This window comes from Grammomys surdaster, unplaced genomic scaffold (genome assembly GCF_004785775.1).
Source record: "Grammomys surdaster isolate TR1022 unplaced genomic scaffold, NIH_TR_1.0 126531, whole genome shotgun sequence".
In the NCBI taxonomy this organism is placed as follows: Eukaryota; Metazoa; Chordata; class Mammalia; order Rodentia; family Muridae; genus Grammomys; species Grammomys surdaster.
In genome coordinates, this window is record NW_021621323.1 from 10,532,399 (window position 1) to 10,551,396 (window position 18,998).

The window sequence follows — 18,998 nt, forward strand, 5'->3', positions numbered from 1 at the left end:
AGGAGATGGACAGGGCAGATGATCTCCTTCGCCCCGTGGGGAGCTCGGGTCTGAAGAGGGAAGGCACGTGCGCTGATGGTGAGCCTCTCCACACCAGCGCCGGAGCCGAGGGGAGCCCGAGGTGTCCCGGGAGAAACCCACTACCACGTGGCTCTGGTATCTTCCTTCTGACCATGCTTTGCATCTGTGCCTGGCACAGGAGAGGAGACGCTGGGGTCTGCAGGCCTGGGAGGCAGGGGCTGCCCTGTGCGCTCGCTCACAGCGCCATTCTGACAGGGGCTGCTCCTGTGCCCCACCAAGTCCTGGTCTCCGGTTCAGGTCATCACCAACTCGCAATTATTAGCAACTTTATTCTTAATAAAATGACACTTTTAAAAAAATGTTTTATTACAAAGCTTCTTTTTAAAAAATGCTCAGCACGTTAACTCAAACTGGAATGACAAACGTTAAGATGACAAGTTTGGGGCAGAGGCTGTGCCGTGCTATTTAAAAAAATAACAGGTACATCAATGCTCATTTTAACAACTGGCATAAATTCCCACTAATCGGCTAATAAAAACAGATACAAATACAGAACATTTAAAGAAAGAACAATTCAAGTGCTGGGCTTTTTACAGGAGTGAAAGGAAAGAAATTAAAAAAAAAAAAATCACTGCAAATGGGTGCGCTCAAAGGAGATGTTAAGGTTTGTTGTTATTTTTTTTAAAAAAAGAAAAAAGAAAAAAATCAGAAAACTAAGTGAGACAGGCTGCCAAACTCGATCTCAAACAAGAGTGGGTTTGGCTGTTTTAGCTTTATCAAACACCTGACAGGGCAGAGGCCACTTCGTATCACAGAGAAGCCACTTACTGGACAACATCTCTCAGGAAAAACAAAAAAACAAAACAAAACAAAAAACCTGGCTTCTTTTCATCTTGTTTTTATTTCAAACTCTTCCAGACCTATGAATTTAATTGAAAAGCTCAGAGCTAGCAAAATATACAAGGAAAATAAAAATTAAAAAAAGAAGTAAATTTAAAAATTCAAGTTAAAAAAAAAGAGAAGCAAACACAAACTTGATCCTTTTGTACTGTTAAATAAAACCTTGAAGAGAGGAAAGATGAAGAGAGGAGCAAGAGGAGTCTCCCACAATTCTCACGCCAGGATGCTGATGCCTGCCTGCTCTGGCCGCTGGCTCTAGTTGCACGTGACAAGGCAAACACAGCCAAGGTGCAGTCTGTCCTTGCTGAAGGGTGACAGGTCTGCGCAGAAGACGGTCAAGAAGCACAGAGAGACCGGAAGCAATGCCGCACAGTGGGCAGGGCCTGCTAGCATTCTCATGGGCTTTTAATTTTTTTTTTTCTTTTTCAGAAGCAACCGTTTTCGGCTTTCTTTTGGAAGTTGGCGCTTGCAGTAGACAGAAGGGAGGGCTGGCAGTGACTGTGTCTGTGGGTCAGCGCTAGAGGTGACCTCAGGGTAGAGTTGCTGTCAGTGCTCCTTGGGGTCAGCCGGGCAAGCTGTGGAGACAGTCTGGGTTTTCAACAAGCTTCCATCTCCAGAAGAGGGCCTGGGGTCGCTGCCTTGGCTTTGCACGTTGGGAATGAGCTTCTTTTGCCACCTCAAGAAGGAACAAATGAAATGCTGTTAACGTGAAGTTGCCACAGGCCTTTAAAAGACTGTGCCTTGTATCACAGGCAGCAGTACAGTTACATTATCCATTTCCTTGAGTTCATGTCGGCTAAAAATGGATGGCTAGGTACCAACCAAAAAAATCCTCAAATATATCCCAGGATAGGTATTTTTACTTGGTTTTGTATATGTATGTGCAGAGTTATGACATGCATTTAAAGAGTTGGGTCTTAGTCAAACAAACAAACAAACAAACAAATGAAACCATGTTTGAAAAAACCTCAGTAGAAGGAGCTAGACAGGAACTGGAGAGGCGAGCAGAGCCAGGTCAGAGGAGAGCCCGAAGGACAAGCGCTGGTTTTAGTTCACTGCAGGATTCTACACAGGACTAGAAACATTCCAAACGGCCAGCGTGCTTCGAACTCCCATACGACAAGCCCAACACACCCAAGATATACTGTTCGTTCTTATGGTCCAAGGGGGTGGCAGCACCTCCATTTCTACACATTCTACAAGAGCAAAGACATTTACCAGTACTCGCGAACAAATTACTCTGCAAGTAATTTAAAATAATGGATGCTTTTCAAAACGAAGAGCCCCTAGTCCCCAAAGTTTTAATGACCTGAGATTTTACCAAGTGATTAAAGACCAAAAGAAACACCATGACAAACGGAGTCAGAGGAAATCAAAGGCATGGTCAGTTCCTTCACCCCAGGACACACTGGTCCCCACGGCTTTGAACCTGAGGCAGAGCTGCAGAAGCCCTGTGTCCCATCCGGAACTTGTGACAGCCTCGGATGAGCCCAGCTCTCTGTGTTTGTGGTTGCTGTACAAGTAACCATTCCTCTAAAAGATTACGTGGTGGGCTCTCACTGAAGAGGAAAAGGAGCTAGAACAATCAGATAACCGAAAGAAAGCTCTGAGACTTTTTGAAAAGGAAAAACACAACCTGGGTGGCCAAACGCTTTCCACGGGATTTTGATGCAGAGGAGGAGAGGACACCTGCACACAAGCTGTGCCAGTGTGTGATAGATGGCACGGAGGACTGATGCCTCCTCCACAGCGGTCCCCAAACACCTGATCCAAACTGTGAAGCAACTATACCTCCAAGCAGCTACGGAGGAATAAAACCGAGAAAAATGGGAAGAAACTCCGGCAATGCTGTAATTGCGAAGTCTCCAAAGATTTAAAATTCCTACTCTGCAAAGCTAAGCTTTTCCTACTTAACAGAAGAACACACTGTTTGGTTACAGATCTTTGTTATCAACCGAACAACCTGTCAGTCCTTCACCCGGGAGGATCAAAGGGCTGAGAGAGGCAAGGCCTTTCTGATGGGAGGAACAGGACCGGAGTCCGGCATGGGCGTGGGCCCCAGAGGTCCCTGTTTACTTTGCGCTTTTGCATGAAGGATGTTCAAAGGCTAGGTCCAAGTTGCTCTTCCTGGGCAGTTTTCCTCTGAGTCTGTGACAGGAAAATGTTGTTTCCAAAGAAGGTATGGCCTTGAAGTCCGAGGCTGCTGGCCCAAGCCAAGCTGTTGGGGTTTAAATCTGAATGACCACAGGGAGCTGAGGATGTCCTCTACCGTGGGGGACAACCTGTCCGTCCGCTGGGGTCTGTCCCCAACCCCAGCTGTAGGAACTCTTGCCTTGACTTTAATTCTAGATCAGAGCTGCACCCCTTCTGCCTGCCTGTCTTACATACAAGCCCCGCTCTTGTAGCTGGAGGTGGCCTCAGTTATGACAGTCAAGACAAACATGGCTGCCTAGAGCATCATGGTTCCCCACAGACATCTCCTAATAGTCATTCTTTCCTACACGGGTGCGCATGGTTTGGCTCTCTTCACTTCACTATTGTGTTGTCCTGCAACTGCCCCCGACAAGTTGGCTGTCCTCAGAGGTCTCCTGCACGGCAGCCTACCAACCCAGGGTTGCATTCCTGAAGGGAAATGGCCCTAAAAAGGGTCAAGGAGCTTTTTGGGCCTCCTTGTTAAAATACAGGGGCATCAGGGCCGACCAACTCCCACAGGAGAAACAGGGCCCTGAGTGTGTTGTTTTACAGATACAAAATGGGTCAAATCAAGATCCACTTGAAGAAACCAAGCTCCAGAGATAGGAGGACTGCCGTGGTCTGCAGTGGGGGTGGGCTGCTTACTGGAAAGGGACCGGGCTCCACCCACTGAGGCTGCCCAGGGCAATCAAAGCAGCAATTACCAAGCCCCCAGCATCAAAGAGAGCCAGCAGCTCTCTTACAGATGTCAAGGCCAGTGCCCTGCCGTGTGGCCATTTGTGCTGTGCAGACACTGGCACAAACACAACACCCTACACACCCTGACCACGGCTGCCTTCCTTAAACAACCTCCAGTTGACTGACCACCTCTCTACTCAAGCAGAGCCAAGACCTCACCTGGCTTACGTGGAGCCTGAATGGAAAAGGGCGAGCCTTGAAGGCTCCTGGCAGATGAACTGTGCTGACCCTAGAGACTGGGTCTCTGGTACAAAACTGAGAGGGTTGGAGAAGAGCGGTCGGCAGGAGGAGGCCCCAACTCTATGAAAACGGATACAGAATTCTATTAAAGGCCTGGAGACGAGACGCGGGCAGCCTAGCCCTTTCTCCCATCTACCTTCTGATGGGTGAAGGTGGGCCACCTGGGCTTGCCCAGCTATACACGCGAAGACAGGGATAACAAGGAGGGTCTCTGGGGACAAAATGCAAACTCTCGCATTCTTGACAACACAGTCAGAACTGGTAAGCAACCAAAAGCACTGGCTCAGGACCCCTCCCAACTCTCCCCATCCCCCATTCCACCCCCCCTCTGTCTAAACGGCGCCAGGTATTACCTCAGGAGGGAAGACCTGAATGTGTATTCAGTTATGACGTTATCTTTGGGGAGACGGTATTAGATGTTAGTTTTTCGAGGGGTGAAAAGAAATTTTAACTGTATGAATTGCCTTGTGGCAACATGCCACGCCCCTCGTGCCAACTACTCTCTGCCTGTTGAGGCAGGGCGTGGACTCCTTGGTCTGATGTGTGTGGAGGGCAGCTGTGTAGGATTCAGGGCAGGGGGCAAGCACGGCAGAGCCGCCTAGCCCTGTCTGTCTGCAGAGGAGACCGAGGCAGATTGTGACGTGACAGGGGCCCAAGGTAACCCCTGTAGCTAATCCCCAAGCATTCTGCTTCTAGTGCCTTTGCCTAACTGACTTCAAGGTGACTGCGCCTGTCAGAAGCCTGGCACTGGGAAAAACTTCACACAACAGTCTCATACCGCTGCTGCACAGTGCTGTGAATTCTCACGTATTTGTAGAAGAGGAAATCAAGGCCCAAAGAGGTGACGAGCTCACTTGAAGTCACCCAACCCGGGATGTCAGCCAACCCTCAACCTGGGAAACACTGCTGAGTTCAACACTCACTGCTACCACCATGCTTTGCAACTACGTTACCATTCTCTATCCTTCCTGCCTTCTCTCTGCCCATCACTAGGCAACCTTTATCCTGGCAACTCGACATCTAGAATACTTTATAACTTTGCCTAACCCAAAATGCCACGCTGTTTGAGAGGAAACCAGTAGAGAGGCCTACGCTCGTCAGCCAGTAAAGAAATCCAACCCTCCTCTGAGAATTTGCTCTAACCTGGCGAGTCTAGCTGCAGGTCCTTGGCACGGAGACAACCCAGGGTTTGGGAAAAGGAAAAATGAAAATGTGTGGTCAGCGAGCTTGACGCTGAGTTTTGTTTCTGGAGCTGAATTAGTCCTTAGTTCCACACTGAGGACTACTGCAGCCCTGACCACAGAGCCGTGGGAGGGAGGCAGGAAGGGGTCCATAGCCCTGGCTTTGGACTCAGATGAGACGCAGGCAGGGTGCTAGTGTACAGTGTTCCCCTGGTGCTAGCCAACACGAACTGCAACAAGCTAAACAATACTTCATATCATGGTGACTGAGGCCGGCCTGGGACCCATCAGCAATGGCTGCAGGGTAGTCTGCCTTCAATCTATTCATACGACCCTTCGCACCCCCACCTGTGAGGAGGCTGTGGTTCTAGTGACTGCTGGATCTACAACCTGCAGACACATTTAGGACATGCTGTATATTGGTGGTCCTCGATATATATTGATATGACCCATATTAATGGGTTAATCACTGTGACCCATTAATACAGTACCCTGTGCTGTGGTGACCTCCAACCATAAAATTATTTTGTTACCACTTCATAGCTGTAAATTACTGTTATGAACTGTAAGGCAAATATCTGATGCACTGGCTATCTGATATTCGACCCCTATGGGGTCTTTTGACCCTCAGAAGGGTCACGACTCACAGGTTGAGAATCACTGCCCTAGGGAAAGGTTCAAAATTAACATATTTCTGTAGCCAGAAGCCCTTTAAGTTCTCTACCTAGTCCACATTTCTCTCATCGTGACAGAAGTTCACCCAGAGAGGGGAGAGGATAAATTCTTATAAAAAATGAGGAAACAGGATCCATGTGTGCTTCCTTTTTGCTTTTACGCTTTATGCTTGTGAATCAGCCTGAGTCCATGGAAAAGTGGCTTTACACGCGAATAAGACACCCCCAGAACACACAGGCCTGAGTCAGGCTGTGATGCAGGCCTGGAATCATGATCTTCCTTTACTCAGGAAGTCCCTGGCGTGCCCAGCCCCAGTTCCTCATCTGTAAGAAGCAGGTGCAGCCTGCCTTTGCTCCTGGGTGTGCGGAGGGATGAAGGGAAAAACATGGGAGTTACAGGTATCTGGTGCTCTCAAAGAGACAGTGAGCCTTGTTACTGCCTTGGGGTTAAAAGTGCATGTGTGAACTCCACCACGTTGCCCAGCAGGCACTGCGGGAGGATGACAGCCTAGGGTTCCTCAACACCACCCCCACTGCTAAAAGTGTGGGATACATAGGCTGTGAACGTGCGGACAGAGGAGATACACAGGCCGACCAACATAGACCCAAGACTAAGCAGCGAGGAAGCGAGATGATACCATTTAGAAATACAGAGCAACAGGGTGTTTCTGGGTACAAAATGTCTTCTAAAAAGACTGAGAAAAGTCTGAGAGGAAGAACTGAAGTGTTTCGGACTCTCAGAATATACCTAAGAACTTAACGAATATCAAGCCAGAGCTGAATTAAAACCAAAACTGTGAGCAATCTTGCTTTGGACTTTTCTGTCACATGGTGTATGAAGGCCCAGTGACAGCACAGCTTCAGGTATGGGGGACAGCAGAGAAATTCATATCACACGGAGCCACAGGGAAGCTGTGAAATTCACACACAAACCCAGCACACTGTATCTACAGAGCACCCCGGCGTCTCTAAGTTGGGGCCCTTTATGCCCGACTCCTATTATTCAAATAACGTTAATTTTTTGATTCTTCAGCCCAACATGGCAGGACTCACATATCCTGGCAGAGAGGAATCGTTCCACATTGCAAGGAAAGTACCAGAAAAAAACCAGAGACACCAATTTTAAAATGTCAATATATACAGACAATTTAGGTGTATGGGTGTTTGACTGCATGCATGTCTCCTGGTGCATGACAGAGGCTAGCAGAAGATGCCAGGAACTGCTGTTACAGGTGTTTGTGAACAGCGATCGTAGATGTTGAGAATGGAACCCAGCTCCCCTGGGTGACCCAGCGCTCTAACTGTTGGACCATTCCCCCAGCCTCCTTAAAGCCTTTACAAAAAGTCCATGTTTGGAGCTGTGGGTGTTTAACAGTGGTAGAGATTATTATCTTAGAGTTTTTGTTGATGTGATAAAGACAGCATGAGCAAAAGCAACCTGGGGAGGAAATAAGGGGAAGATGCTAGCTAGCTCCTCCTGGCTTGCTCAGCCTGCTTTCTAATACAACCCGGGCCCACCTGCTGGGGAGGTATCACCCACAATGGGCTGGCCCTTCTCCCATCAATCACTAATTAGGAAAATGTTCCTCAGGCTTGCCCACAGGCAATCTTATGGAAGCATTGTCTCAAAAAAGTCTAATCAGGCTACGTAGAGTGCACCAGGTCCTAGGTTCTAGCTTTAGTACCACACAAAAACTGTTTTCCCTGTTTTGCTAGTTAAAGAGATAAGACTTCAGGTTTCAGAAAACTCTGCTACTTGGAAGGTGGCACATCCGTAGCTCCAGGTACCCCAGTAAGAAAAGGATTCTATTAAAAGGTGTCTAAAGCAATTCCTTATTAGACATTACTTTAGTGTGTAGGTGAAATTGCAATTCAATCCATAAATTCCGGGGCAATTCTAGAGATCACATTATCAGAAGGGAAGTTTATTGAGTTCCCCGTGCATCTCTTCAGGCCCAGTCAAACAGATTAAATATTTATTTCTATTATGTGGGTGCTTTGTCTGCATGTATGTGTATGTGCCTGGTACCTCAAAGGCAAGAAGGGGCTCTGGATGCTCAGGGATTGGATGGCTGTCAACTGTCAGGTTGGTTCTGGGAACTGATCTTGATCTCTGGGCCTCTGGTAAAGCTGCCGGTGGTCTTAACCACAGAGCCATCTCCACTGACTGCCTCCTTGGTTAGATTCTAGTTGCAGCTGACCAGTGGATCTGGTTTGCTAGCTGAGTTCTACTTTCCTACTCTCTGGCCCAGCACTAAGCTCGCCCTTGGTTCTGCCGGATGGTTATGTAAGTCAAAATCAGGCTGTTCTGGAACAGGTGTCCCTTGGCATCTATCCATAAAGGTTCCTTTCCAGTCAGATGTGCAATGGCACATATAACTTACCTATGTCCTTCCTGTACTTTAAACCACCTCAGGATTGCTTCCAATAGCGAAAGCAATGCAAGGGCCAAGCAAAGGTTATTTCTCTGTATTGTTTAGGGGACAGCATGACAGGAAGAACTGATGTGCAACATGTCTGCTTCAGACGTGATTGTCACACGTTCGGCCCCACTGGGCACAGGTGAGAAGAGAGAGTGACATTCGAGAAGGTTGGAGAGGTCCACTGCAGGACAGTCCTACCTGATGTCATTCTCACAGCGAGTGCAGTGGTAAATGTGCCAGAAACCAAGTTTTGCTTCCTGGAACATTCTGAAGTTATCCTCAGAGTCTTTAATATACAGTGTTTAGCCCCCACGGCTGGCTGTGGATGCCAAGACTTGGAGATCTGATCGTGCCTTTCAATATGCAAAAGCATCCTATCACACAGATGACTATGGTTTAAATGAGAAAAGTCTTCCCTAGTCTCAGCATTGAAACTCTCAGTCCCACTGAGTGGGGCTGTTTGGGGGAGGGGGGGTTAGGAGTTCTGGCATTGTTGGAGGAAGTATGTCACTGGGGGTGGACTTTCAGAGTCAGTCATTTCTAATTCACTCTCAGCTTCGTGCTTGGGGTTCAAGATGTGATCCCTCAGCTTCCTGCCTGTGCTGCCTTGCTTCCCGCTTTCTTCCATGAGTCCCTGCCCTGGCGGAACCACCATAAGCCCAAATAAACTCTTCTATAAGTTGCCATGGTTATAATGTTTTATTATAGCAACAGAAAGTAGTGGAGACTCTGACCACAGGCATCCTGGACATGGGGTCCGACTTTGAAAACCTATAGTTTACATAGCAGCCATTTCAACCACATTGTCAATTATGTGACCGTCTCTATGTTAAAACTGTGACCAAGCCTGTCCGAGGGCTGAACTTCCTGAGGAACAGGACAGTCACGAGTGCTGCATTATGGATTCTCTAAGAGGTTTTTACTCATCTGTGACAGCCATTTGCAGAAGAGGAAAGTCATAGGTAGGCCATTCCTTTAGATTGGACAAGCCAGGGACAGAAGCTGTGGAGCCCCCTTCAGGGCACCAAGATCTCCAGCTTAAGCAAAGTGAACCAGGAATCTCAGGCAAGACAGATGCAGCCAGCGGCGTATTGCCTGGGATCTAAACACTGCATTATGAAGGGAGGCAGAAGGTGGCCTCTGCTAATGGGCGCTGCTGGGCACAGAGCAACTGTTTGCCTGGGAGATGCTAACTCCAGCTGGGTGGGTACTACATAGTCCAGATGTTGACACCTGGCCTCTCTAACCTGGCAGCTACTCCACTCCAGATACTTGTTTCCCAGAGTCTTTAACTTCTGCTCCCTTCCTTCTGCTTGTAACAATTTCTTATCAGGTGCTTCCTGTGTGTGTCACAAGATGAAAAAGGAGACAACATGTTTTCACTTTCTAGGTATAGGCAAGAGTCTTTGCTTGGAGACGTTGTACAAATGTTAGGATTTCTCAAGCTGCCTTGAATTTCCCTCTAATTTCACCATTCAAAAAAGAAAAAATAAAAAAGTCTGGCTTTGTTTTCTACTAAACACCAACCCAGAGGACACCCAGAGGCTTAGACACCTAATGAGGTTGGCTTCATGTACACTCGGGGGCAGGATTAGGAGCAAAGATTAGGAAAACGGCTCAAAGATGCCAGGATGAGCCTCAAACTATACAGGAAGTAAAGGTTTTTAAAAAGACTATGGAGAATGTTTGACCATTCACTTCCCACCTCGCAGAGGGCAGAGCTGAAGTTGGGACTGCATCCAGGCTCCCTCAGACCCTCAGGGTTCTGCCTTCTGGCTCTGCAGCTGGGGGGTTCTGTGGGAGGAATCGCAGGACCCAGGAGCCTTGAGCCTTTAAATGCCATCATCAAACAGAAGCCAGAAATATGGTTTTTTTTTTCCCAACATAAATCCAAGTACTGCACAATTAACTCCCGTAGCCTGTACAGCACTCACAATTACTTCTCCCACACAGCTCCTGGCCCCCAGGGCAGTGAAGGCTGAAGGTTCTACTTAGTGATAAACACACTTCTTCATTTAGTTAGCAAGCCTCCGAGATAAAGATTATGTCAAAGCCAAAATAGGGGTGGGATGGGCGGGGCGGGCGTGAGGGGGCTGCGTGTACATCTGCGTCTTCAGGTGCACTTCTGTGCCTTTAGCCGGGGGAGTTTTCTACTTCTTAACATATTTTGATTCTACTTTTCAATTAGTTTGTGGATACTATATAATCAGAGAGGCACTACATCAAAACCATATCTCTGTATAATTCTGGCTCTGGGGTTTGTTATAGTACACCAAACACTAATAAACTTGTTCACAGGGTTGGTTTTAAATTAATAAACTCAAGTGATCAATTTTCCTGATGTTTCAAAAATTCTGATTTTTTTTTTGGCTTACTTTCTTATGCATCTTGACTGAGCTATGAAGAGAGAAAAGTCAAGTCTGGGATGACAATGTCTGACTGCCGACAGGCTGTTGAAGTGTTGCAGGTTCCAAATCAAACCCACACCAAAGCCCTAATAACTCCCAGGAAAATAATCAACATGCTATGAAATCTAGGAACTCCCTTGCCAATATGCTGCCCAAGTGGCAGACACCCAGGACACTGCCACGATCCTACTCAGATTTACCTATTTATTTTACGTAGTCTTTATTTTTATCTAACACGCTATATGTAACTCATAGCATGAATCGTATTATTTTATAGTTAGCCGTCTTGAGCCTACAGCTTCCCAAATTGAAAACCCCTCTGGGAAGGAAAAGGATCTCACTCACCAAGTAGCCCCTCCTCAGGCACAATCCCCACCCTGTGGGAGTCACCCTTACTGGTGGCTTGCAGAATAAACCACTAGTCTCTATGGCATTGGCCTTCATGCAGACAGACATGAGTGGCACAGTCTCACTTCCCAAGGCTCTGAGCTCTCTCTCAGCTTCCGACAAAGGATGGCTTAGTCCAAAACCAGGACAGGATGCATTTGGCTTGCTCAGAAGAGCCCTCAAGGAATGGCTTTCACTGATCCTGTTTCCAGTTTGGACAAAAGGTGTTCTGGTACTGACAGCCAGTCAACAATAGTTTCAGAGTGAATTTGCATATGGAATTTTCACATATACTCATTTTGGTTGGTTCACTTTCCCCTCCTCAACATTCTACATGGGGTTTGAAGAGGCCACATTGGGAACAACTTCCCACCCCACCTCCCAAAACATAGAAGCATAAAATGTAATTCATGCATTTTTAAGGTGTGGAAGCACAGTATTTAAAGAGCTTTTTAGCATTTGAGCTGGATCTTCAGAGGTGTGAACTCGAAAGATCATTCTCCTTTAACAGGAATTTAATGAGACAGCGTTAGCACTGACCAATGGAATGCAGGACAGAAACAAACCCATGAATCCACAGGCAACTGATTCTTGACAAAGATTCCATAGACATGGGTTGGCAAAGCGACAGCTACTTTAAGAAACGGAGGAGGGAAAACTTAATACACACGTCTCAAAGGTTGAAACTTGATGCCTAAGTCTTACTCTATGTAAATTAAAAATCTTAATAGAAGGCCTGAAACTTTGAAACTACTAAAGGAAAACATAAAGAAAATGCTTCGAGATATTGCCACAAGCACTGATTTTAGGAACAAGACTGAAGTATACGGAGAGAAAATAACTGTACGCTGTATTTCATTGAATTAAGAAAGCTTTTGCAACGGAAGTGGCCTACAGACTGGAAAAAAAAAATCTGTGCTAACTAGTAACCTGATGGGGTTAACATCCACAATATATTAAAAACAGACAAAGAAGCCCTCTGGGGTCTGGAGAGGGGCTCAGTAGGTTAAGATGCATACTGCTTTTACAGAGGATCTGAGTTGGGTTTTCAGCACCCACATCGGGTGGCTCACATCGGACTGTAACTCCCACTTAAGGGACTCAGCGCCCTCTTCTGGCATCCACAGGCACATCACTCATGCACACAGCCCTACTCCTTGTTAAAAGTGACTTGAAAACAAACAAAACCCCTCAAAAATATACCAACGACAACAAAGAAGCAAGCAACACAATTGATATATGAGTAAATTATCCGAACAGGTACTTTTGAGAAAATGTCCAAAATCTCTAGCTATGGGGGAAACGCAAATTAGGAGTACGCTGAGAGTCTATCCCAGCCAGGTCAGGATGGCGACCAGTAAACAGAACGCACACTGGTCACATCCCTGCTGGATAGGAATTCTTGCATATTGTTGGTGGGAATGTAAATCAGTACGACCATCCGGAGGGCAATATATGTTGATTTCCCCCAAAACTAAAAGTAGACACACTGTATAATCTGGCTTCTGGGTACACACCCAGAGTCCGCATACCACAGACATCCCCACACCCATTATTCCAGAGGGAATATTCACAATGGCCAGAAGCAGCCCAGGGGCTTGGCAACAAATGAGTTAGATAAACAGATGTACCCAGCGGAGTACTATTTAGCTATAAAGAATAACGAAACTGAGTCATTTGTAGGAAAAATAGAGCAAACTCGGGGTGATTGTTAGGCAAAATAACCCAGACCCAGACAGAACAGTGAGTTTTCTCTCAAATGCGGAAGCTAGAGGAAGCTAGATGTTGTAACTGTCGTGAGAGTGGAGAAGGAAACCAACCTGAGGAGGAGGAGGCGAGAGGGAGGCAAGAACCAAATCAGAACCGAGCAGGCACATGTATATGGAAATGCAGTGGTGAGGTAGGGGCATCAACCAAAACCAAATATCAAAATTCCATATGGAAGCCCGCTACTTTGTAAGCTAATTTAACAATAAAAATGAAAATTCCGTAACAATTTTTAAAAGAAAAATTCCATAACAAAATTCATTATTTTGTACTAACCTAAAAAGTTAACTTAAAAATTTTTTTCCTTAAAAAAAAAAGAAGAAAAAGAAGAAGGAGGAGGAAGAGGAGGAAGAAAAGAAGAAGAAGAAGAGGAGGAGGAGGAAGAGGACGAGGAGGAGGAGGAGGAGGTGGAGGAGGAGGAGGAGGAGGAAAACTCAGGAGAACTACAAGGAAAAAAACCAAAGTGGAGAAGATCCAGGCCAGGGGATGGTGGGGAGGAGTGGATACGACTCAGCAGGCTGTGTGTGTACTGGAGTGTCCTGTGAAGCCCATGAGTGTGGAGTTAACTGTCTGACTGTAAGATACACATGACATTTCCCTCAGTGCTCTAGAGGAGTGAGGCCTCTGGGAGGCGGAGCCTCTGCCCCTCCCTGCTCAGGCCCTGGCAGGTAAGTGCACTTGGCATTGTCCTCTTGGGGTTGAAAAACAGCTGTGGGAGTTTCACATCTCTCTCGAGCAGTGGTTCTCAGCTTTCCTGATGTTTCAGCCCTTTAAGACAGTTCCTCACGTTGTGGTGACCCTCACTCATAAAATCATTTCCATTGCTACTTCATAACTGTAATTTTGCTACTGCTGTGAATCTTATTGTAAATATTTTTGGAAATAGGTTTGCCAAAGGGGTCGTGACCCACAGGTTGAGAACCACTGCTCTACAGAGAGCGAGATCTGCTTCTAATCATGTACATCATCTGTCCTGGGCTTGCTTCCGAGGTGAAATCAGCTCAGACAAGACAGGACCTTCCTACCCCATGGGAGAAACCAAACGCACATAATCAGCATAGTTCTGAGCACCTGTGGGCACCAGAAAACCACTCGGGGGAGGGGAGGAGGCTTCGGAGGTGATCTGCACAGGAAGTGAAGAACCACATCGACTGTTACACAGAAACAAACTGGGTGGTGTCAAGTTAGGGAAGGGGACCAAAGGGTCTCTGTGGCAGCACCGTGAAGCAGTGTAAACCAGAAGTTAGATGAATGAGGCCATGGCTTCTCTCCTTACTCTCTCCCCATGCGGCCCCAAGTTCAGAAACTATGAGGGCTACTCTATGCTCTGCACTTCCCACGGGCCTGTGCTGAGACCTGGGTAGCTGCTCAGTCCCTGGTTTCTCTGCTGCAGCTCTTCCAGAAGGGACTATGGATTGTCACAGGGCCCTTCCCTGCGACAGAGTGCTTTCCTGAGGGCCAATTGCAACATTAGATTTCTCTGCAAGACTCCTATATCAAACGCCCACGATTGGCACAGGTAGCACATTGACAGCGGGGTCCCTCTCTGTCTCTTGCAATGTAGCATCTTCAGGCCTTATAAAAACCTGGCTCAGTAATAAACAAGCACTGGTGACCAGCAAACCCAGGTGCAGGAGTTCTTACAGCTAAGGAAGGGGAGGGGTGTGGAGAGCAAGAATTCCGTCATCACTAATTCACTGGACTCTCTGGATGGCAGCCTGGCCCCCTCTCTGCTCTGTACATATCTTGTGGCTCCCAGTTTTTCTCTGCACAACAGAACTGTGACAGGTGTGTGTGTGTGTGTGTGTGTGTGTGTGTGTGTGTGTGAGTGATGACTTCAAAGACCATGCAACCCATCCAGGGAATGAGAGGGAGATTGGTACTAGTGAATTTAAGCAGTAAATGTAGCAAGTCAGGCATCACCCAGCAGCTGGGGGCTTGAGGACAACGGCGGGGGGGTGGGGGAGAGGGGCAGGATGCAGCTGGAAGGGGGCTCAAGGAGAATTGGGGGGTAGCAGCTGGGGCTCAAGAATTGGGGGACAGTAACAGGTTTTGTTCTTGTGTATTCAAAGAAGACTCCTTAACTTTCAGAAAAAAAGAAAGCGGTAAGAAGCCCAAAGATTGTCATGACTTAGTAAAGAAACAGACAGCTGAAGTGCATTTTAAGACAAAAATAAAATCAGATTTTATATCAAACCTTTTGCCTCAAACTCAGCTTTTATATCAAGTATATATTATATATATAGTCATGATTTTATAAATATAATCATGAAAGGTACTAAATCAAGTTCCAACTCTTAAGTACTGCAATGTATTTCTCATGAAATCGCTAGCTCTCAAATTGCTGGCATAAAAGCTCAGACCCATCCCCACTGGTGGTGTGGGAGCTCAGTCTGCTTCCTTTTGGTTTTTTTTTTAAAGACTGATTTTTCCACTGGTCAGTAAGAAATAGCTGAGGGAAAAACAGTGGGGGCATGAGAACAGAGAAATAACGATACAAAGGGTGTAGCAGAGGTGAAGGCACACCGTGTCGCAAACACAGCTGGAATAGAAACTGTCAGCGCACCCGTCATCGGCACTAGACTGATTTGGGTGATGTTGTCCTCTTTCGGGAAAGATGCTGAGTGGAACTGGTGAGAGCAGGGGAGATTCGCAAGCAAGGGCCTCTTGTTAAGAGCTAAACCAGCAGCAGGGCCAAGAGAGTTGATCTTACCATGTTTCAGATGTAGGCAGCTGTCATTCTGGGACCTGTACCTGCAGAAAATTGTGCCTTTAACATAGTTTTATGGAGAGGTTTCCGTACATTGCAAATATGCAGTAGCTACAACATCGTGTGGGCCTGCTCGCTTTGCCCTCTATGGTTCATGGCAGCTGTCTCTGTTTGTGCAGTGCATGTGGTGGTCCTTTAGTGGACAGGGAAAGGGACCAACGTGGACCCTTGCTGTCTTCTGCCACCAGTGCGAGACAAGCCCCGACACTATGTTGTTTAGTATTAAAAACCCCAGACACATGAAAGATTCTCAAGGGAATACAAGGTAGCACGTTGTACTGTCATCATAGAAGTGGCATTCTTAAGAACTATGCAAACAGAGCAGAGGCAGAAGCAAAGAGAAGACAGACAGCAGAAGGGAGGGGACAAAAAAAAATCAACCACACCTCATAACTATGACTCCAGAGACAGGCATGGGAAAGGAGTCTCTACAGGCACCTTCACATGTAAAAGAAAAGTCTTTTTGAAACATTAAGGAATCTCAGGAAAGAAAGCCGAGTTAAGGGATCACGTGACAGTCACAGAATGCAGCAGCGTCTAGGAAGATGCGGACGGTTTACAAGGAGTCTGCCGGTAGCAGAAGTGCCAACAGAGGGTCACGGGATACCTACCTGAGGTCGATTCCTGTAGCTTCTCTCTCTTCCTCTTCTTCTTCTTGCCCTGGAAGGACAGAGGCACAAGTCAAGTCAGAGGGCGGACGGTGAGCTGTGCAAGTGTGCACCGTACAGAAAGCATAGACAGAAGGAGGAGGCCAGCCAGAGAGACAGGGAGAGTCACTGGCTCTCCCTTCCTCACCACCTGTGTGTAATGACTCTGCACGTGTCTGTGTGTTACTCCTGTATTCCTGCCTCCTTCCAGACTCCTCTTCCTGACTGCCATGCTCAGAACCTACCTCTGCTGGTGCCAAGCACTAAGCCTGCTGTGAAGTGTACTGCCCCATAGTTTATATCTGTGGTGTCAACTGAGTGCCCAGCACCCTGTGGCAGAAGGATGGTCTCGTAAGCAAGGAGAAAGACAGAGTAGGAAGTAGAACCTGGGAAACTGAGGCTGCTGGTTCTTCAGACAGACATGACACCAATACAAGAACAATTTTAAATGCATTTCAAAAACATCTCAATGATATAGTTAGAAAAATAAATGGTCATATTTTAAGTGGCTTAAAAATCTTCATTTCTCTTCTAAAACTTCTCTTTCTCTCTCCCCCTTTTCTTTCACCTTGAAAAGCACGTTCATATGACTGCAAACAGAACCTACTCTCACGAATCATGAGTGCTTAGCCTGCTACAGGTATTTTCAACTGACTAACAGAACATTCTTTGTAGCCAACACCTCTGGACTAAGGGCAGCCACGAACAACATGAACAAAATCAGCCTCTCAGACTTTACTGAATATGCCTGTGGCTCTATAAAAGCACAGATATATTTATGTGCCTCGGAGCAGTTTTTCTCCAGGTCACATGGTTACTGAATGAGGCCTTAGAGTTTTAGAAAGTTGACTGAAACTCTCTTCCTAAACACTAAAGCAAACAGCCTGGGTCAGTGACCATCAAAAAACATCGTCTTTAATGTGACCAGAAGTGTTCTGGGGAAGGGAAAAAACAGAAGAGCGTGCTTCCTATAGTCAATGAGATCCTTCTGCATTCTCCTCTCTTGGCTCCCATTTGCATGGGTCCCAAGTGGCATCTCTTTCAAGAAATGCCTCTGTCCCATGTCTCTTCCTTCTTCCTTTGACATATCTGGGGCTCTTCTGCTGTGGAAATTCCTCCATGAGCCTGAGCTCAGGGCCACGGGGCATCTATTCACCAGCTGTGGCCCGAGCTCTGCCTGAGCCTCTCTCTCTCCACCCTCCGAGCCTTGCACACAGCCAGCATGGGACGCTCCGAGCATCTTTTAGCGCTACCGACTGTGTGGTATTTTATGCCTAAATCGGCAAGGTGAGAGAACTTATAGAACTTATAGCAAAGAGGCACCAGTTTGGATACATTGACTAATTCATGTAAGATAAAAAAGTATCAAAATTACATAGACTATATTATCTTGGGAGGCAGGATACCCTTCCTCAAGAAATTCTATTGACTGTTGCTTCACAAATACTTCATTGCTTAGCCCAAATAATAGAAGTAAACTTCAACTGTAAATCCAATAGTGTCATTAAGCAGGTCTTTTTTAACACTAAGCCCAGATGGACATTTAATGGTCTCAGCAGACCAGGAGGCATTCTCACTGTGCATCCTGCTCCTGATGGTATTCTCCTGCTAGCAAGACTGTTAGCAAGGGTGCTCTCACCGCATGCTGCTTTGCCTTAGCCATTGGTGGGGTTGTTTTTAAAAGCAACAAACAAACAAACAAAAAGTACAGTATGGACAAAGCTTGGTTTCCCCTTCATTCAAGCAAAACAATTTCCTGTAACAGTCGTGGAAGGTACAATCTTTAAGGATAAACTCATAACCCATAGGCTTTCTCCAAAACTACTTTCATCTCACATGTAGTAGAGCAGAAGAAATGAATAAGAAAGAAGAGAAAGGGAATGCAGACAGCAATCCTTTACACCTTTCTAAATGCTAAAACTTACCACTTTAAGATTAGAATTGAAAATTTCTAAGACATTCAGCAAGCAATGCTAAGTATGTACAAAGGCACACGCACCTTGGCAAAGCTCTTGCATGGGTCAGAGAGTAAAAGTCAGAGGTCTCCTCCAAGGCAAGCCACAGCCAAAGGGCGTGTATGCCAAGATGGCCCGGGAAGAGGACACTGCGCACTCTTGGGAGAGCCTGAGCTACCCCCACAAAGGGTGTGGGCAAAGACTCAGGGCATGCACATGGTAATTACTGCTAAGGGAACAGAAGCCAGGAGACATGGAGCTAATCCCCGGGAGGGAAGCCCTGCAGATCCTCAAGTCAATATTATGTGGATTTAAATTGCAGTGTAGTGACCTACTCCGTGGCTGGGGACAAATTACCTAACCTCCCTGACCTCACACGCCCGGAGAGGTAATGATGCTGGCTATCCAGTCATAAGGATTAGAACGTAACAGAAAGGGTAGAAAGCACTCCCTACGGTCCGCATATGGCAGTTATTAAAACAACCAAAATAACAGCGCAGGAGACGACTGCCGTTGCTTCCAAGTAGCTGCCCACAGGACTCTCTACTTCCTGTGTCAGAGTTATATCTGATGCATAAGCTCCAAACTCTGGACAGTAAAGTGGTGTTTTCAGTGGAGTATATACTCATGTAAAGTATATAGGGGGAAACAATGTTCTACAAATTCCCAGAAAGAGGCACCAAATGCTGTAATG

General features: G+C 46.6%; 1 protein-coding gene across 2 annotated transcripts in view; it reads right to left on the reverse strand.

The window, feature by feature from the left end:
• Positions 1-351: 351 nt before the first annotated feature.
• The window catches only part of Lef1 (lymphoid enhancer binding factor 1), a 105,585-nt gene continuing 86,938 nt past the window's right edge, over positions 352-18,998 (reverse strand). Inside the window, exons 10-12 of one of the 2 annotated variants that reach the window (XM_028760359.1) lie at positions 16,314-16,362; positions 15,646-15,686; positions 352-1,597 (exon numbers count right to left, since the gene is read on the reverse strand). In XM_028760359.1, coding sequence (XP_028616192.1) covers positions 15,652-15,686; positions 16,314-16,362 — 84 coding nt within the window. In that variant the 3' untranslated portion in view covers positions 352-1,597; positions 15,646-15,651. The remainder of the gene's footprint in view (positions 1,598-15,645; positions 15,687-16,313; positions 16,363-18,998) is intronic. The other variant, XM_028760360.1, reaches the window with a different exon arrangement.